Below are 17403 nucleotides of genomic sequence, written 5' to 3' on the forward strand. Positions count from 1 at the left end.
GTTCATGTAATAGCCTCTAATAGAGTGCAACCATTGAACACCCAATACAAGACCCATCTCCCCAATGCCAACCACATAGAAGTCATCACATAACTCATAATCTCCTAAGGTCATCTTGAGTTGTTTCACCACCCGTGTGCAAGGCATAGTGAATCCATCAACTACAGTAACATTGAATCCCTCAAAATATTCTGCTTTAAACGCTCTTTTCATGACAAATCCCTCATCAATAAAATTGTGAGTTGCCCCACTATCAAGAAGAACTGTCAACCTTTGCCCTGCTAGTATCCCTCAAATTCGAAAGGGATGGTATCTTGAGACTCTTCATAATGCTGCTAAAGTGCCATCCTTGCTGATTTCTTTTTCTTTCTCTTCTTCTACCTCCTCTTTAGTGTCATGAAATTCCTCATGCTCATCTGAATAAGATTCTGAAGCAACTTCAATATAGTGCACTTGACCTTTCCCCAAACATCTGTGTCCTGGAACCCATGGTTCTCTACAAGTAAAACAAAGCTTTTTCCTTCATAATTCACTCCTAGTCTCTTCATCTACCTTCTTTTTTGCCACATTTATCACATCTTTTGGTGGTAGTGTTGGGAAAGTCTTTTTCTAAAAATTTCTCTTATGTTGCCAAAGATTTGGGCGTTTTTGATTAGTGACTGATTTCATAGGCACACAAGTTTCAAGTTGCAAGCTTCTTTTGATAGCTTCCTGTAAGGTTAAGGGTGAGAAAGCCTTAACCAAACCCTTAACAAAATCTTCTAAACCATCAAGAAAAAGATAAACAATTCTCTTTTCACTCATATCAGGTACCATAACAGCCACTTTTTGAAACTCTTCTATATACTCATTAACTAATTTGGTTTGCTTCAACTTTGACAATTTTTTAAAGTACTCTTCATCATCCTTGAGGTCAAATCTATCTATCACTCTTTGACTGAAATCATCAAATGTAGTTACCTGATCATGACCTTGAGTAGTCATTCCATGATACCACCAATCATAGGCTGCATCTTCCAAGTGTAGACTTGCAAATTGAATAGCATCACTCTCCTTCATGGGGTTAAGTGTGAAGAAAGTCTATAATTTTTGTAGCCATGCTCTAGCTAAAATTTTAATTGTTCCATCAAAAGTAGGTGTTTTAAACTTGCTTATTTTATTTTTGAGCTCTTTTCCACTTATGTCATGCTCCCTCCTATTCTCTTTCTTGGGCATCAAAGTGTTCATCATATCCACATATTCTCTAAAAGGAACTGAACTACGAAAGTTATCATCTAAGCCATTGTAAGTAGCTCTTAATGCAATCAAGTTACCTGTAACCTCTTCCACGGGATTAATGGCTAGATTTGGTACTGGTGGCTCATCTGCAGGCAAGAAAATAGTTTTGGTTGATTTAGATGGTGTGGATTTCAGATTTCTTGGCTCCTTTGAAGTGCTCCCTTTCTCATTAATAGATGCAACACCTTGTAGTTTTTCTGTCAATATTCGCAAAGCCTCTCTAGTTTCTATCAAACTATCCACTGTTTGCTTCTAAGTATTTTTGATGTCTTGGAAGAATTTCTTTGCCATATCATCTGGATCATTCATACTTTTCCCTTCCTTGGATTTTGTACTTTTACTTTCAATTGGAGGTTTGATCAAAATTTCTTTATTCTTTTCTCACTGCAAATATTTTTTTCTCTTTCACTTAGTTGCATGCGACCATAAATTTCGACATGCAGCTGATTGGAAGCAATAGGCAACCACCAAATTCACCAAGAACTAACATGAAAATGATTAGAAGTAGCATGCAACCATAAATTTTGACATGCAACTGATTAGAAGCAACATGCAACCATAAATTATGACATGCAAGATCTGGGTAGTCATCAAAACTGACATGCAAACTTCTACAAACCCTCAGGCTGGCAAGATCATTGCTCTAATACCACTGAAATGTCCCTTTTCTGATTTTTTTGATATTTCAAGCCTCTAATTAGATTTTCAAAATCAAACAACCAATATTACAAAGACCTACCAATTTCTCAATAGACCCCAAATCGAGTATGTCCGAAATAGTGCCAAAAACTTCACAACTTCACATATAATTAATAAGTTCGAAAATGGACATTTTTACAAAAATTTCAGTAGCATAACAGCCTAAAAAATGACATTTATAGATCTATATAGCATTTACACAACAGCTCCCAAATGTAGGACAAAAACCATGCTCATCAGGCTCCCGAAATTAGCACAAAAATGCCTGAAAATATCACAAAACACTAATAATCTATCTCAAAAGTTTAACCACATCCCAATACATATATTCAGCTTTATTTTAACATCCTAAAGTTTGAAATACAGCGGCAACCCAAACTAATATGAAATACTCAACCTGAAACACCAAACTCTTACAAAAAACACACCCAAAAATCCACAAATCTACACTGTTAAGCACAAAGGAAAACTCTGCATAAGCATGCACATGGAATGGCTTCAAACTCCCATCCTTAGCCTTCCTGAAAACTTGCAAACTCCCATTCTTGGGTCTCCTTCTCCACAGGTTTGGCAACCTCTGAAGAACAACAAAGGAATGAGCAAAAATCAAGTTCTCCAATCAGCCCAAAATGCCTCCAAACCCCTTAAAAGAGGGCATAACCCTAACTCACATCCAAGAGGGGTTAATAAAATATAATTTAATAATAATTTTTATTTATTAGTCCTTTTTTTTCCAAAGATTAGCCCCTTTTGCCGAAACTTCACCTTTTTGGAGCTTGCCTGCCTTAGCAAAGTTTATTATTTTTATTTATTTGAAAAGGGGACATGACACTTTGTTAGTAGAGATGTGAAATTTGATGAGCATTCAAAACTTGTAGCCACTCCTTCTTGCTCTACCACAACAAATGCTTCTCATTTTTAGATATTTTAAGAGGAAATGGAGACTACATTAATGAGGATGAGTTGTGCACTTCTACAAATGATGAAATTACTAGTGAAAATAACACAACTAATGCTTGTAATCAAACATTTTCTATAGGTACTAATGAAGAAGAAGATGACTTATCAACTAGAAAAAAGACAAGGAGTGTTGAAAAAATATATAGGCAAGGTTCAACGATCCAAGGGAGGAATGGTAGTGCTCTCATGGCCAAAGTATTACAAGTAAATGACCCAAGATCATATGAAGAAGCTAGAGGGAAGAAAGAATGGGAGCAAGCTATGAAAGAAGAATACGATGCTTTGGTGAAAAATAAAACTTAGGAACTTGTGTCACTTCCCAAAGGTAAGAATGTCATTGGTTGCAAATGGGTTTATAAAACAAAATTTAAATCAGATGGTGCTATAGAAAAAATTAAAACTAGATTGGTTGCTAAGGGATTTAATCAAAAAAAGGGTGCTGATTATGAAGAAACTTTTGGTCTTGTCATTAAAATGAATACAGTTAGAATTATTCTTTCTTTAGCTACAAGTCTTGGATGGCATATTCATCAAATGGATGTAAAAAATTCTTTTTTAAATGGAGATTTATATGAAGAAATATATATGGACCAACAACCAAGTTTTGTAGATCAACAACATCCTAATCTTGTTTGCAGATTAAAGAAGTCACTATATGGGCTTAACCAAGCACCAAGAGCATGGAATGAGAAGATTGACAGATATTTTCAGCTTCATGGGTTTCAAAAATGCAAATTAGATCCAAATCTTTATGTGAAGAGAGTGCAAAATGAAATTATTCTTGTTGCAGTTTATGTGGATGATTTACTCATAACTAGACCAAATATTTGGTTAATTAATGATTTAAAATCAGATCTTAAAGGGGCATTTCATATGAGTGATTTGGGTGAACTAAATTATTTTCTTGGCTTGCAAATTAGTAGACTTCATGATGGGTTATTTATCTCTCAAGCAAAATATGCTTTGGATCTTTTAGAAAAATTTAACATGCTTTAATGTAAGCCAACCCCTACTCCTTTTCAATCTGGAATTAAGCTTACTAAAGAATGTATTTTCAAGAAGGTGTATGCTACTTTATATAGATAGCTTGTTGGTAGCCTAGTTTATCTAACACAATCTAGACCAGACATTTGTTTTGCAATCAATCTAGTATCTAGATTTATGCAAGAACCAAAAGAAATTCATTGGTTGGTTGCCATAAGTATTTTACAATACATTTGAGGAACCATTTAGTATGGCATACATTATAGTTACAAGTCCTCAATTTCTTTGATTGGCTTCACAGATTCAGACTGGGGAGGTGATATAGATGATAGAAAATCTACTGGTGGTTATATTTTTCAGCTCGGGTCAAGTCTAATTACATGGGGTAGCAAAAAAAAAACTACTACACCATTATTCTCATGTGAAGCAGAATATAGAGCAACAAAAGAAGCTGGAAAGGAAGTAGTTTAGATTTGCAACCTTTTATTTGAGTTTGGTTTTGCACAGAGTTCAACTACTCCTTTGTATTGTGATAATCAAAATGCTATCCAAGTTGCAAATAATCTTGTTTTTCATGCTAAAACAAAACACATTGAGATTGATGTTCACTATATTCGGGATCTTGTTCAAACAAATTTTGTTAATCTCCAATTTTGTCCAAGTGAAGACCAAGCAGCACACATATTTACTAAGAGTATACTTGAGGCCAAATTTTTGAAACTACGGGGCATGCTAGGCATGATTGAGGTGAACGTTAAGGGGGGATAGTCATATAATGTTCCCCTCTCTCTTTTTATGTTGTAAATAGGTACCTAACAAGGCTCAATGTCGGGACCTATCCTATCTATATTTTTAATTGTAATTTCTCCCACACATTATCATTAGTGGTAGAAATTAAGGGAGGATGTTAGACACAATTAACAACTATGCCCAGGCTATTATAACTGAATTATCTGTCTGTCACACATTTCTTATTATGTTGCTAACAGATATGGATGTTGTCCTTGATACTAGGTCATACAAATTTATCTCCTTATCCTCTAGAGACATCTATTATTAATGCCCTCATATCATAGGCTCTCTATATATAGAGGCCATTGCATACGTTTGTAGCAATTAGTTTGGAATAAAATTTGCTTCTCTCTAAGTGTTTATTTCTGATATTTTTTATTGTCTAGTATTTATCTTGCTGCTCATGTATTAGATCTCAATTAGATATTAGATCTCCTCATTTTATCATAAACAATACATACTACCAAAACTATTTGGAAGGCTCCCCAAGCTGGAACAAGACCATAAACTCAAATGTTGTAAACAAGACAAACTACCAAAACTATTTGGGAGGCTCCCTAAGCTGGAACAAGAGTGTAAAGTCAAATGTTGTAAACAAGACAAACTACCAAAACTGTTTGGAAGGATCCCCAAGCTAGAACAAGAGCCTAAATCCAAGTCTTCTAAACAAGACAAATTACCAAAACTATTTGAAAGGCTTCCCAAGCTGGAACAAGAGCCTAAATCCAAATCTTCTAAACAAGACAAACTACCAAAATTGTTTGGAAGGTTCTCTAAGCTGGAACAAGAGTTTAAATTCAAACGTTGTAAACAAGACAAACTACAAAAATTGTTTGGAAGGCTCCCCAAGCTAGAACAAGACCTTAAATCCAAACATTGTAAACAAGACAAACTACCAAAACTATTTGGATGGCTCCCTAAGCTGAAACAAGAGCTTAAATCCAAACGTTGTAAACAAGACAAACTATCAAAACTATTTGGAAGGGTCTCCAAGTTGGAACAAGAGCTTAAATTCAAATCTTGTAAACAAGACAAACTACCAAAACTATTTGGAAGGCTCCCCAAGCTGAAAGAAGAGATTAAATTCAAATCTTGTAAACAAGAAAAACTACCAAAACTATTTGGAATGCTCTCCAAGCTGGAACAAGACCTTAAATACAAACCTTGTAAACAAGACAAACTACCATAGCTGTTTGGAAGGCTCCCCAAGCTAGAACAATAGTTTAAATTCAAACGTGGTAAACAAGACAAACTACAAAAACTGTTTGGAAGGCTCCCCAAGTTGGAACAATAACTTAAATCAAAGTCTTGTAAACAAGACAAACTACCAAAACTGTTTGGAAGGCTCTCCAAGATGGAACAAGAGATTAAATTCAAATGTTGTAAACAAGACAAACTACCAATTGTTTGGAAGGCTCACCAAGGTGGAACAAGAGCTTAAATCCAAACGTTGTAAATACGACAAACTACCAAAACTGTTTGGAAGGCTCCCCAAGCTAGAACAATACATTAAATCCAAGTGTTGTAAACAAGACAAACCACCAAAATTGTTTGGAAGGCTCCCCAAGCTGGAACAAGACTGTAAATACAAATGTTGTAAACAAGACAAACTACCAAAACTGTTTGGAAGGCTCCTCAAACTGGAACAATAACTTAAATCCAAAACTTGTAAACAAGACAAACTACCAAAATTGTTTGGAAGGGTATTAAACCCACTACAGTATTGTAATGCTAGACATTTCAAAGACCGAACTTGATAAAGTGTAGTGATAAGATTAGTTAATCTAACACCACCTATATATACATATTTCAATGAAGATGCGATGGTGGCCACAAACTGCAAAACAATTTCATTGTTTGGAGTTAGCAATGTCTTGAAAAAAATATTAAAATTAATTTGTTTTTCCATAAATAATAATATAAATTAGGTAGAAGTTCTAGATCTTGCCTCAGGGCAGTCGGGATCTTCGGAGTCTATGTAGAGGCCGTCTTTATTTGTCAAAATAATTGCTAATAATTTTGGATGTTCGCTTACATCCATCCGTGAGTAATTATTATGATTCTCGATGCTAAGCAACCTTAGATTTTCAAAGGCTCCTTTGCATTCTCCATTTACTATATTCTTGTTGATTTTGTCACGTTCAAAACTCTTCAAGATCTCTTCATCAAGTTGAGATGATGTGCTTCCAGTTCGAATGGTCCATCAAGAGCAATCCCCTTTATTTTCTTTATGCTCTGCAAAAATGTTTGTAACTCAAAAGTAAATCAAATGTAGAGCACTAATTGATCTTTAAAATATTTCCCATAACTGATTCTATAAAGTTATATGCAAAATTTTGATTGTTAAATTGTTTATATTAAACAAAATCTATAAATTTAGTTAAAAATAAAAAAATCACACCTCTTCATCTCGGAGAGCATGAGTGAGAGATTGTGAGTCGATGATTCTCTCCCCATCTCTCGACAGCATTCTCCCTTGTGCTTTCACTATATCGTGAACATTCACCATGCCTTCATCTGTAACATTGACAAGTGCTGCGCTTTGAAGCTCTTCAAACTCTGTCGCTCCAACACTAGAGACCACCCTTTCTCGCTCCCAATTACAATAAAAGAAGACAATGTCAAGAAATTCCTCCTTACAAGAGGCATCCAAGCGATTATAAACGAAGTCTACCATGCGCTCACTTAATTCGGCTTCTCCTCCTTGTAGCAGCGATGACTTGAGATATTCAACTGTCTCTCTACAAGTTCGCACATCTTCTTTATGCTTACGTAATTTCGGTCTTGCCATTTTCAATACCAGTGGAATTCCCTGACATATTTTGAGGAGGCCGTCAATATCTATGGTGGGGTCAAAACTTGCATGGGCACTATCTAAAGCCAACTCACACAAGATTTCTCGTGCCTTGTCTTGTGGAAGACAAGGTACTGGATAATGACATAGTTCGACTCTTGGCCATGAAAGACTACAAGTCTCACTCAGATTCCTTGTCGTAAGAAGAATCCTACTCTGTGGTGGAAGTGACGCCAGGTCACTTGATGAATTAAAACAGCAGCACAAAGAAAGAAAAACAGAGCATAAAAATAGAGCTTAAAAACAGAGCAGCAAAACTCAAATATATCAAAGAGCTATAAAGTTTCTTCTTGTTATTACAACTGAGAGGAATGCTCTATTTATAGAGCTCATACATATTTCTAGAGGGTTCTTGAGAAGCTTCAAGAAAGGAAGCACTCTAGAGATTTCTACATAATTTTAAATTCACATTTTGCACAAAGAGAGAGGCTCCAAGAAGCAAGTAGAAAGTTCTGGACTGTGCATTAAATGCCCAACTATTATAATAAACATTATTTTTAACACCCCCCCATAATGTTTATTTGGAGAGAGTAGGAACATTTTTGAGCTGCAATAGATCTCTAAATTTCGTAGATTTTACAATAGACAATGCTTTTGTAAATATATCAGCAAGTTGATCTTTTGTTCTGCAAAATTGAAGCTCCACCTCTTGTCTTTCAATTAGATCTCGAACAAAATGATGATGCACTTCTATATGCTTGGACCTTGCATGATATACTGGATTTTTTGCTAGCTTGATAGTACTTTGATTATCACAAAATATTGTTGTTGGAGAGTCTTGTGGATGATGCAATTCTTCAAGTAACCTCCTAAGCCATAATGCTTCTTGAGACGCCTTTGATAAACCAATATATTCAGCTTCTGTAGATGAGAGTGACACTGTTGATTGCTTCTTGCTACTCCACGAAATCGGTCCTGATCCAAGATGGAAGATATATCCTGAAGTTGACTTTCTATCATCAATGTCACCTGCATAATCAGAATCTGTATATCCAACTAAAGTAGGTTCTCCTCCATATTTGTATTCAATGCCAAGCTGGTAAGTACCCTTAATATATCTTAATATTCTTTTAGCCGCTTTCCAATGTTCAATGTGTGGATCTGCCATGTATCTCAATACAATACCAACTGCATATGCAATATCTGGTCTAGTTATAGTAAGATACAAAAGATTTCCAACAAGCTGCCTATATAATTTTCCATCCACTTTCTTTTGAGTATAGTTAGCACCTAACTTTACTCCTATTTCACATGGTGTATTACATGGTTTACAATCACTCATATTGAATTTTTTAAGTACATCAAGAGCATATTTAGTTTGAGAGAGCATGATTCTTCCTTCTTCTTGCCATACTTGCATACCCAAAAAATAGTGCATTAGTCCTAAATCAGTTATTTCGAAAGCTTGTTTGAGTTGATTTTTAGTTATCTCAATATCATGTGTGTGATCTCCTGTAATAATTAAGTCATCCACATACAATACAATGATAACAACCTTATTATCACAATATTTTACATACACATTTGGATCAGCATTACTTCTTTTAAATCCAACTTCTAGGAAGTACTTATTAATTTTTGAGTACCATTCCCTTGGTGCTTGTTTGAGACCATAGAGTGATTTTCTTAATCTACACACCAAATTCTCTTCTCCATACTTAATAAATCCTGGTGATTGTTGCATATAAATTTCTTCTTTTAAGTCACCATGCAAAAATGCACTTTTTACATCCATTTGAAAAATTTTCCAACCAAACTTTGCAGCTAAAGCAACTATTGTACGAATGGAAGTCATCTTAGCTACTGGAGCAAAGGTTTCAGTATAGTCTATACCTTCTTCTTGTGAAAAACCTTTAGCCACTAACCTTGCTTTGTATTTTTCAATAGCTCCATCTGATGTAAATTTGGTTCTATAGGTCCACTTGCAACCAACCACATTTTTGCCTTCTGGAAGTGTTGTTAGTTCCCATATTCCATTCTTCATCAAAGAATTGTATTCTTCTTGCATAGCTTCTTCCCATTTTTCTTTTCCTTTTGCTTCTTCATATGTGTTTGGAGTGTCAACCTGCATCACCTTAGTCATAACAGCATAGTTAGCAAATATATATCTAGGACCTTCTTGATAAATTTCTTTGATGCTTCTAAATTTTTTTGGATTTTCATTATCACTTTCTTGAGTCTCATCCCATGTAGTGGTTTGCACACCTTGACTTTGACTATTGGTAGAATTTTCTTCATCAATCAAAATTGGAAAGAAAGATAATGTTGGAGAATTATCATTCTTAACATCTTCATCAAACCATACATTTCTTTTAATATAGATTTCATTAGTTCTAGGATTGTATAACCTATATCCTTTCGATTCCTCACTATATCCAACCATTATGCACTTCTCGCTTTTCCTTTCAAGTTTGCTCCTCCTTTCATCAGGAATGTGAGCATATGCTTTACAACCAAAAATTCTAAAATGAGATACTGTAGGCTTTCTTCCACTCCATGCCTCTTCTGGTGTTATGTTCAAAACTGCCTTAGTAGGTGTTCTATTCAAGATATATACGGCAGTATGAACTGCTTCAGCCCAAAATTTAGCTTCTAGATTTCTAGAATGAAGCATGCACCTAGCCATTTCTATTATAGTTCTATTTTTCCTTTCAGCAACACCATTTTTTTGGGGTGAATAAGAGACAGTTGATTCCTTTTTAATGCCATGTTCTTTACAAAAATCTAAAAGAGCTTTATTCATGTATTCAGTCCCTCTATCAGTTCTTGGTATCTTTAAGTACTTTCCACTTTGTTTTTCAGTCAAAGCTTTAAACTCTTTAAACTTTTGAAACACTTCATCTTTCTTTTGTAGAAAATACACCCAAATTCTTCTACTATAATCATCTATAAAAGTGAGGGCATACCTTGATCCTCCAATTGATGATGTTTTGAAAGGACCCATTACATCACTATGGACTAGATGTAGAAGAGTTTTTGCTCTCCATGATTTACCTTGAGGGAAACTTTCCACATGTTGTTTTCCCATTGCACATCCTTCACACACCTTAGGGCTTAATGATATCTTTGGCAGCCCATGCACCATTTGTAATTTCTCCATAAGCTTGAGACTTTGAAAATTGATGTGCCCCAAATGCTCATGCCATATCCTGCTCATATCATCATATTGAGCAATAGCACACATATGTTTATCTCCACATTTAGAAGTAAATTCTTGAAATTTATATAATCCATTCTCCATTTTACCAATTGCAATGACTCTATAATTATCATTGACATCCTTGATTAAGCACTTATCATTGTAGAATTCTATTTTATGTCCTTGACTTGCAATTTGAGATACTGAAAGCAGATTTGTTTTTAATTCAGGGACTAATTTCACATTTTTGAACAAACAATTATCAATTTTGACATTACCAATCCCTTTAACTTCTAAAGCACTATTATCCCCCAAATATATTTTCTCTATATTATTTTCACTTATTGATTCAAATTGATTCTCATTATGAGACATGTGTTGTGTAGCACCAGAATCAATAACCCAATCTTCTTTGGAAGTATTATTTTCTTTAAGTGCAACACAAAATGCATTTCTTTTAGAATCTCCTAATTTTGGATAATTATTTACTTTCTTTTCTACATCTCTTTTCTTCTTGAAACATTCATTTGCCTTATGACCCATTTTACCACAATAATGACATTTCCATTTACTTCTATTATGATCTATATATGAAATACTCTTATTTTCATTCTTCCAATTTCTTTCTTTAGATTCATTTTCTTGTGACTTCTTATAATATTGTTTTCCTTTCATTACAAATGCTTGAGATTCACCATCAAATGATTCTTTTTCTTTAACTTGTCTTTTCTCTTCTTGAACCAACTTAGCACACAATTCTTCTGATTTAATACTTTTTAATTTATCTGCAGTATCTAAACCCCTTATAAATGATTGATAAGATCTTGGAAGACTTTGTAATATAATTTGCACAAAATCTTTATTATCTATATCTTTTCCAAGAGAAGCAAGCTCATTTTTCTTTTCCTTTAACTTACTTAAATGTGGGACTATCTCTTGTGAGCTTGATAATTTCAAATTGTATAATTCAGTTGTGAGAGATAAGATCCATACATCACCTGGATTTTGATATAAATCTTTCAAAATCTCCCAAACTTTGACTCCACTTCTCTCATTACGAACTTCTGGAAAAACTTCTTCTGAAAGTGTAAGCTTGATTAGTGCTGCTGCCCTCTTGTCCCTTTTATCCCAATTATCTTGATCATTTCCTGGATTCGTAGGCCTTTGTTCACTACCAGTCACAATATCATAACAATTTTGAAGGGTTAGAGTGATTTCAACATGAGATACCCAATCATAATAATTTTTTCCATTTAATTTAACTGTAGGCAAAGTCACACCAAGTGATTCCATTGTTAAATTCTCTCCCTTTTTTTTTTTTTTTGGATGAGAATGAAAGATATTTAAGAACTTGAACACCCAAGCTTGAAACTGAAAAAATCTCACCAATTTGTTGAAGAAAAAAAACTTTTCTTTTGCTGCAATATCCTTCCTTTGATGTAGTTTTTTTGTCCCAAACCAAACTGTTGTTCACTCCTTAGTTACAGCCTGCAAATGTAAAGATTCACACAAGGAAAGCACATATCTTCATTCCAAAAGCATCATATATTCACAGCCCAAAGAACTGAAAATGCTCTGATACCATGATGAATTAAAACAGCAGTACAAAGAAAGAAAAACAGAGCATAAAAACAGAGCTTAAAAACAGAGCAGCAAAACTCAAATATATCAAAGAGCTATAAAGTTTCTTCTTGTTATTACAGCTGAGAGGAATGCTCTATTTATAGAGCTCATACATATTTCTAGAGGGTTCTTGAGAAGCTTCAAGAAAGGAAGCACTCTAGAGATTTCTACATAATTTTAAATTCACATTTTGCACAAAGAGAGAGGCTCCAAGAAGCAAGTAGAAAGTTCTGGACTGTGCATTAAATGCCCAGCTATTATAATAAACATTATTTTTAACATCACTAATAGGTAGTAGCTTTTCCAGGTCACTTTGCTTCAATGCATTGTCAACAAAAATAAATACAGGTTTAGAGGATTGCTCTTTTAAAATATTTGGACAATTGTTCCCGACCTTCATTCAAACTCCTGAAGGCAATATTAGGGTCATAAAGGTCTCTTAAGATTTGTTGTTGTGCAACTTTCAAATCAGTCTCTGAACAGTTCTGTTCTAAATAGACCTTGCAATATTTATAGTTCTGAAGGTCGAGTTTGCTGAAAACTGTATCTGCTAAAGTAGTCTTTCCTATCCCACCATGACCATAAATAACCACTGCTTTAACTGATTGAACTTTCATATCGAGAAGTTCAATAACACTATTAGTTGCTTCCTCGATACCCACTAAAACAAACACAAATCAAATTTATCAGAAAATCTGTATAAATTAAAAAATATCTGTTTAAATAAAAATGAATGAATAATTTCATTTATTTAGAAAAATAAAAAATAATATATAAAAATATATGATAACTATATTATTCATTTTTTATTTTCTTAGTTTCAGCCTCATAAACAAAGGGCTATTTAATAAAACGGAAAATAGTACCTGCAGGAGGAGTTCTTCCCTGGGATGGAGGCAACACAACTGGAATCCTATCTAGCACAGCAATTATTGATTCCATTGTGAGCTCCGAGTCCTCTCCGTAATTTCTGCAAATCATCAGCCGGAACCGGAGCACCGAAAAACCTATTTACCCATCAAAAGTAAATAAAGATTTTCAATCATTCAAGACTCGAAATACGAACACACGGTGACTAAAGAAAATTGACAATGCATGGCTATGAGTTAATTGGAAAGCGGATGATTCTTCATTTGCGATATGCAGAGGAGCGAGGCTTCTACTATGAATTGGAGAACCCCTTCAGTTTCTCTTGATTATCCAAATGATCCTCCAATCGCTTGATGTATTTTGCAAGGTTACACATGTATTTGAGGAGTTGTATACATTCACCTCTGTAGGAAGAAACTTACTCTATTCTTTCCAACACAAAACCCACAATTGACAGCGCTATTCCCACCCACTGAATCTGCGATGCTCCTTGCTTTGTCACATCAATCACAAATACCAGTGTTTCACGATTAAGATTTGGAACAATGCTCTTCTGCACCCAAAAACATATTTTTTAAAAAAATTGTAATTTCTTTGTACGTCAATACATTCAATTGTGTACATCAAGAAGCTTAACTATGATAAGGAAATGAATTTTCTGAATTAGAATAGCTGTAAACCTTGCATATATGTTCAGATCGCTTCAATATCTTCTCCAGTAAATCGCCGCTCGAATTGAGAGAAGCAGTCACCCGATTGGTCTTGGCAAGGCCGGCAGTTAAGAGCCCGTCTATGTAAGAAATCAATTCATCAATGTGACTCATCTCTGCCACTGCCGCCATTTTATCAAAAAAATCTTGATAATCTACTTGACCAACGGCAGAGCTTGAACAGCAGCAGCAAGTGTTGCCCATTTGAATCTCACTGAATTAATGAAAGAGGGAAGCTGTGTAAATGAGATTTGACTTTGGATAAAACAGATGTATGTGCACAAAAGAGGAGATTCACGGTCTTTAATAGATGTTGCCAAAAAGAAAATACAAAAGGTAAACGAAAAAAGGCAACGGCTATCCTGTTGCCAAAAAAAAGCAGGTGCGAAAGCATCTTTTGCAACTTGCCGGATAAATCGGTACAGTGTTCTGCACCAGTGGCCGTTGAACTGCACTTCCACTATTGTTTGTTCCCCGTCTTTTATGGGAAGAGAGCCATTAGATTAAAATATTAGTATTTGGAGGTTCCTAAGCTTTTTCATTGTCAACACAAAAATGGCTTTCCTTGAATAACTAGACAAAGTAAGAAAAGAAAATTCCACATGCACAGACGAAAATAATTGAATCCCTTTCAAATGGATTGGCGTGCGAGTCCTCGTTTCCCTCTCCTTGTCGTATCTTACTTCATTATCGTTTCCCTCTCCTTTGGCTCTTGATTCATTCTCTTACTATTGACTAGGATCTAATCCAGTGGATTATTTGAATCATCAAGCTTTTTAAATGTGTATTTTTGGGATCTTATTTCGAGACCAAATCTTTTCAACCTAGGATAAGGGAATATTACAGAGCGATACAACCTAGGATAACATAAGAGTATCCAACCAGTTTTGTGTCTGCTGCCAAATTAAGATAGATTGTTAGAGTTATGATCAGTGTATGGATTCATACATTAATCATTCTGGTTCACTAAGATTTTATTTTATTGTAGGTTTGGAAATTAATGTTTTTCTTACCATTACTAAATTGATATCTTATATAGTAGCAAACTAACAATAGCATCTTAGTGTGCAATAGTGTAGAAATTTGTAAAAGGTAACATATTATTTTCTTAAAAGTTGTTTGTATATTAAATATGAAAAATAAAATAATTTAGATAGGATAGACAAGTTGTGTATAGATCTTTGAGAGACACAATACACAATGAAAATGCTAACAAAGTCAAAAAATGCGTTGGAAACACTTACAATGAAAATGATAAAAGTACTTTGAAAATGTACTACCACTAGAAAAGTATCTTCTATCCTTTTAGCTACTTTTATGTATGCACAAATCACTTGTTTTAAAACCTCTATTAAACAATTTGATCTATCTTCACTCTCATGATATGTTACTTGTCTCTAAAAAAATAGTTATGTATCCAAACATTGCAGAAAAGAAATTATAATTATTTTTATCTTAAGATTAATTACAAAATGTTCAAGTATTTTATAGCAATTAAACTACTAATATCTATGATCTAAATAAACCTAAGGATAAATTAGAATCTAATGTAAATATATTATCTTTAAACCAATTTAATTATATTACCTTATGTGTGAAGAATAATTAATTGTAAACTCACTACATATTGGTAAAAGAAAAAAAATGAATTATTTTTTTGTCATCATGCACCATCCTGCACCAAAAATCAATGAGAAATAATGATAAATGCTCACATGTAAGAAGCCCTATTTAGGGTTACACGGGAATCAACATTTTATTGGTCATTAATTTCCACTTTATACATATAAGATATTAATATTATAAGAACTCATTTTATTACAAGGTTGGAGTTTTAAAAGTTGGCTATGATCCAAAGAAAAATGATCATTTATTTGGGAGTGAGAGAAGTATCGCATTTAAGTGTAGATAAATTAACATAGAAAGATATGTTTATTTGAATTTGGATAAAAGAATATATTTTAATATAAAGATAATTGTTATACTTTTTATTTGGAATCTTTAATTAGAATAACATAAGTAATGTTTAGGAACTATATGTAAAATACAATAAGAACTATATAAATAGAATAATATGTATATTTATTATAAAATATTAGATATGTAATAAACTATTGATGATATTTCATTTAGTAGTCTATAATTATTTAATTTATGTTTTAATTTTGTTCGCAAGCTATCAACACATTGATTTTTTATTTTTTTAAACTAGTTATATACATATTATATATTTATATAATATATATATAGAGAAAGCCAAGAGATATCAAGATTTTAATTTTTTAATATGAATATATTTTTCTGTACAAATTAATGCCTATATCTCAGTTTTCTCTATATATATTGTATAAATATATAATATTTATATAGAGCTAATAGCATCCGCAAGGGATGTTAAGAGAATACCATTCTAATATTTATTATATATTATTATATTACAATATGAATTCATATAATTCTATTATGTATATGACATATTTTTTAATTTGACAAATAGGTGTAATCTAATGTAGGTTTGGGGTTGTAGTTGCTTAGCTTAACACTAAAAAATGTCAAGGCTTTTGAGTAGGTTTAGAGTTTAAGTTTATTGAGGTTTATAGTTAGGGTTAAAATTAGTTTGGTGTTAAGGATATGGGTTTTAGTTAATTTAGTATTATGTTTAGGATTCATTACCGTTTATAGGTTTATTAGGTTTAAGGTTATGATTCAATTTGGGTCAACATTTAATCACTAATAGGGTTCACTTTTGGCTAGGGTTATTATGTAATAAATTAATGAAAGGTTTAACATTAAATTGTATTTAAAATTATTTTGTCGTTAGAGTTTAGTTTGGTTTAATTTTGGCTCTATCTTTCAATGCACTCTCTCTCTCTCTCTCTCTCTCTCTCTAATAATCTCTCTCCACTACTTAACATATACCTCAAACTTGCATATCTCACCCTCTCCCTCTTCTCTCACTCACACATATCTCTCACATTAATTACTCTTTCTCTCTCTCTCTCTCTCTAACACACACACACACACACACACATTCATTTCTCTATTATCTTTATTTCACTTTATCCCCTCCCTCATCTCACCATTATAATTTTTGTTAAAATTGGTGCAGTATTTAATTAGGTTTAAGATTATAATTCAATTTGGTTAAGGATTACATGATTTAATTTTACCTGATATATGGTTCACTTAGTTTTTTTTTTTTGGGTTCGAGAAAATCGATGTTTTTCTTACCATTACAAAATTGATATCTTATATACTATCAAACTAACAAAGCATCTTAGTGTGCAATAGCATAGCAATTTGTAAAAGGTAATATATTATTTTATTAGAAGTTGTTTGTATATTAAATGTGAAAAATAAAATATTTTAGATATAATAGACAAGTTGTGCATAGATCTTTGAGAGACACAATACACAATGAAAATGCTAACAAAGTCACAAAATGCATTGGAAACACTTACAATGAAAAAGATACAAGTAATTTGAAAATGTAC

General features: G+C 33.3%; 1 protein-coding gene across 1 annotated transcript; it reads right to left on the bottom strand.

Annotated features, from left to right (window-relative positions):
* Positions 1-7108: 7108 nt before the first annotated feature.
* LOC149527904 (disease resistance protein L6-like) lies at positions 7109-14041 on the bottom strand. Its single transcript, XM_089812026.1, has 5 exons — positions 13880-14041; positions 13622-13752; positions 13196-13299; positions 12724-12990; positions 7109-7803 (listed from the first exon to the last, which is right to left on the bottom strand). Exons 1-5 carry the CDS (start codon positions 14039-14041, stop codon positions 7109-7111), a joined length of 1359 nt encoding a protein of 452 aa, XP_089668152.1.
* Between the last annotated feature and the right edge of the window lie 3362 nt (positions 14042-17403).

Source organism: Cupressus sempervirens, unplaced genomic scaffold, assembly GCF_028749045.1.
Source record: "Cupressus sempervirens isolate cs-2001-9-10 unplaced genomic scaffold, ASM2874904v1 CseChr00c100005_01, whole genome shotgun sequence".
In the NCBI taxonomy this organism is placed as follows: Eukaryota; Viridiplantae; Streptophyta; class Pinopsida; order Cupressales; family Cupressaceae; genus Cupressus; species Cupressus sempervirens.

Coding starts and splice junctions, on each gene's coding strand:
- LOC149527904 (XM_089812026.1), bottom strand. CDS start 14,041: ATGGCGGCAGTGGCAGAGATGAGTCACATTGATGAATTGATTTCTTAC. Junction 13,753..13,879: donor GATCTGAACATATATGCAAG/GTTTACAGCTAT, acceptor TTTTGGGTGCAG/AAGAGCATTGTTCCAAATCT. Junction 12,991..13,195: donor GGGAAGAACTCCTCCTGCAG/GTACTATTTTCC, acceptor TGTTTGTTTTAG/TGGGTATCGAGGAAGCAACT.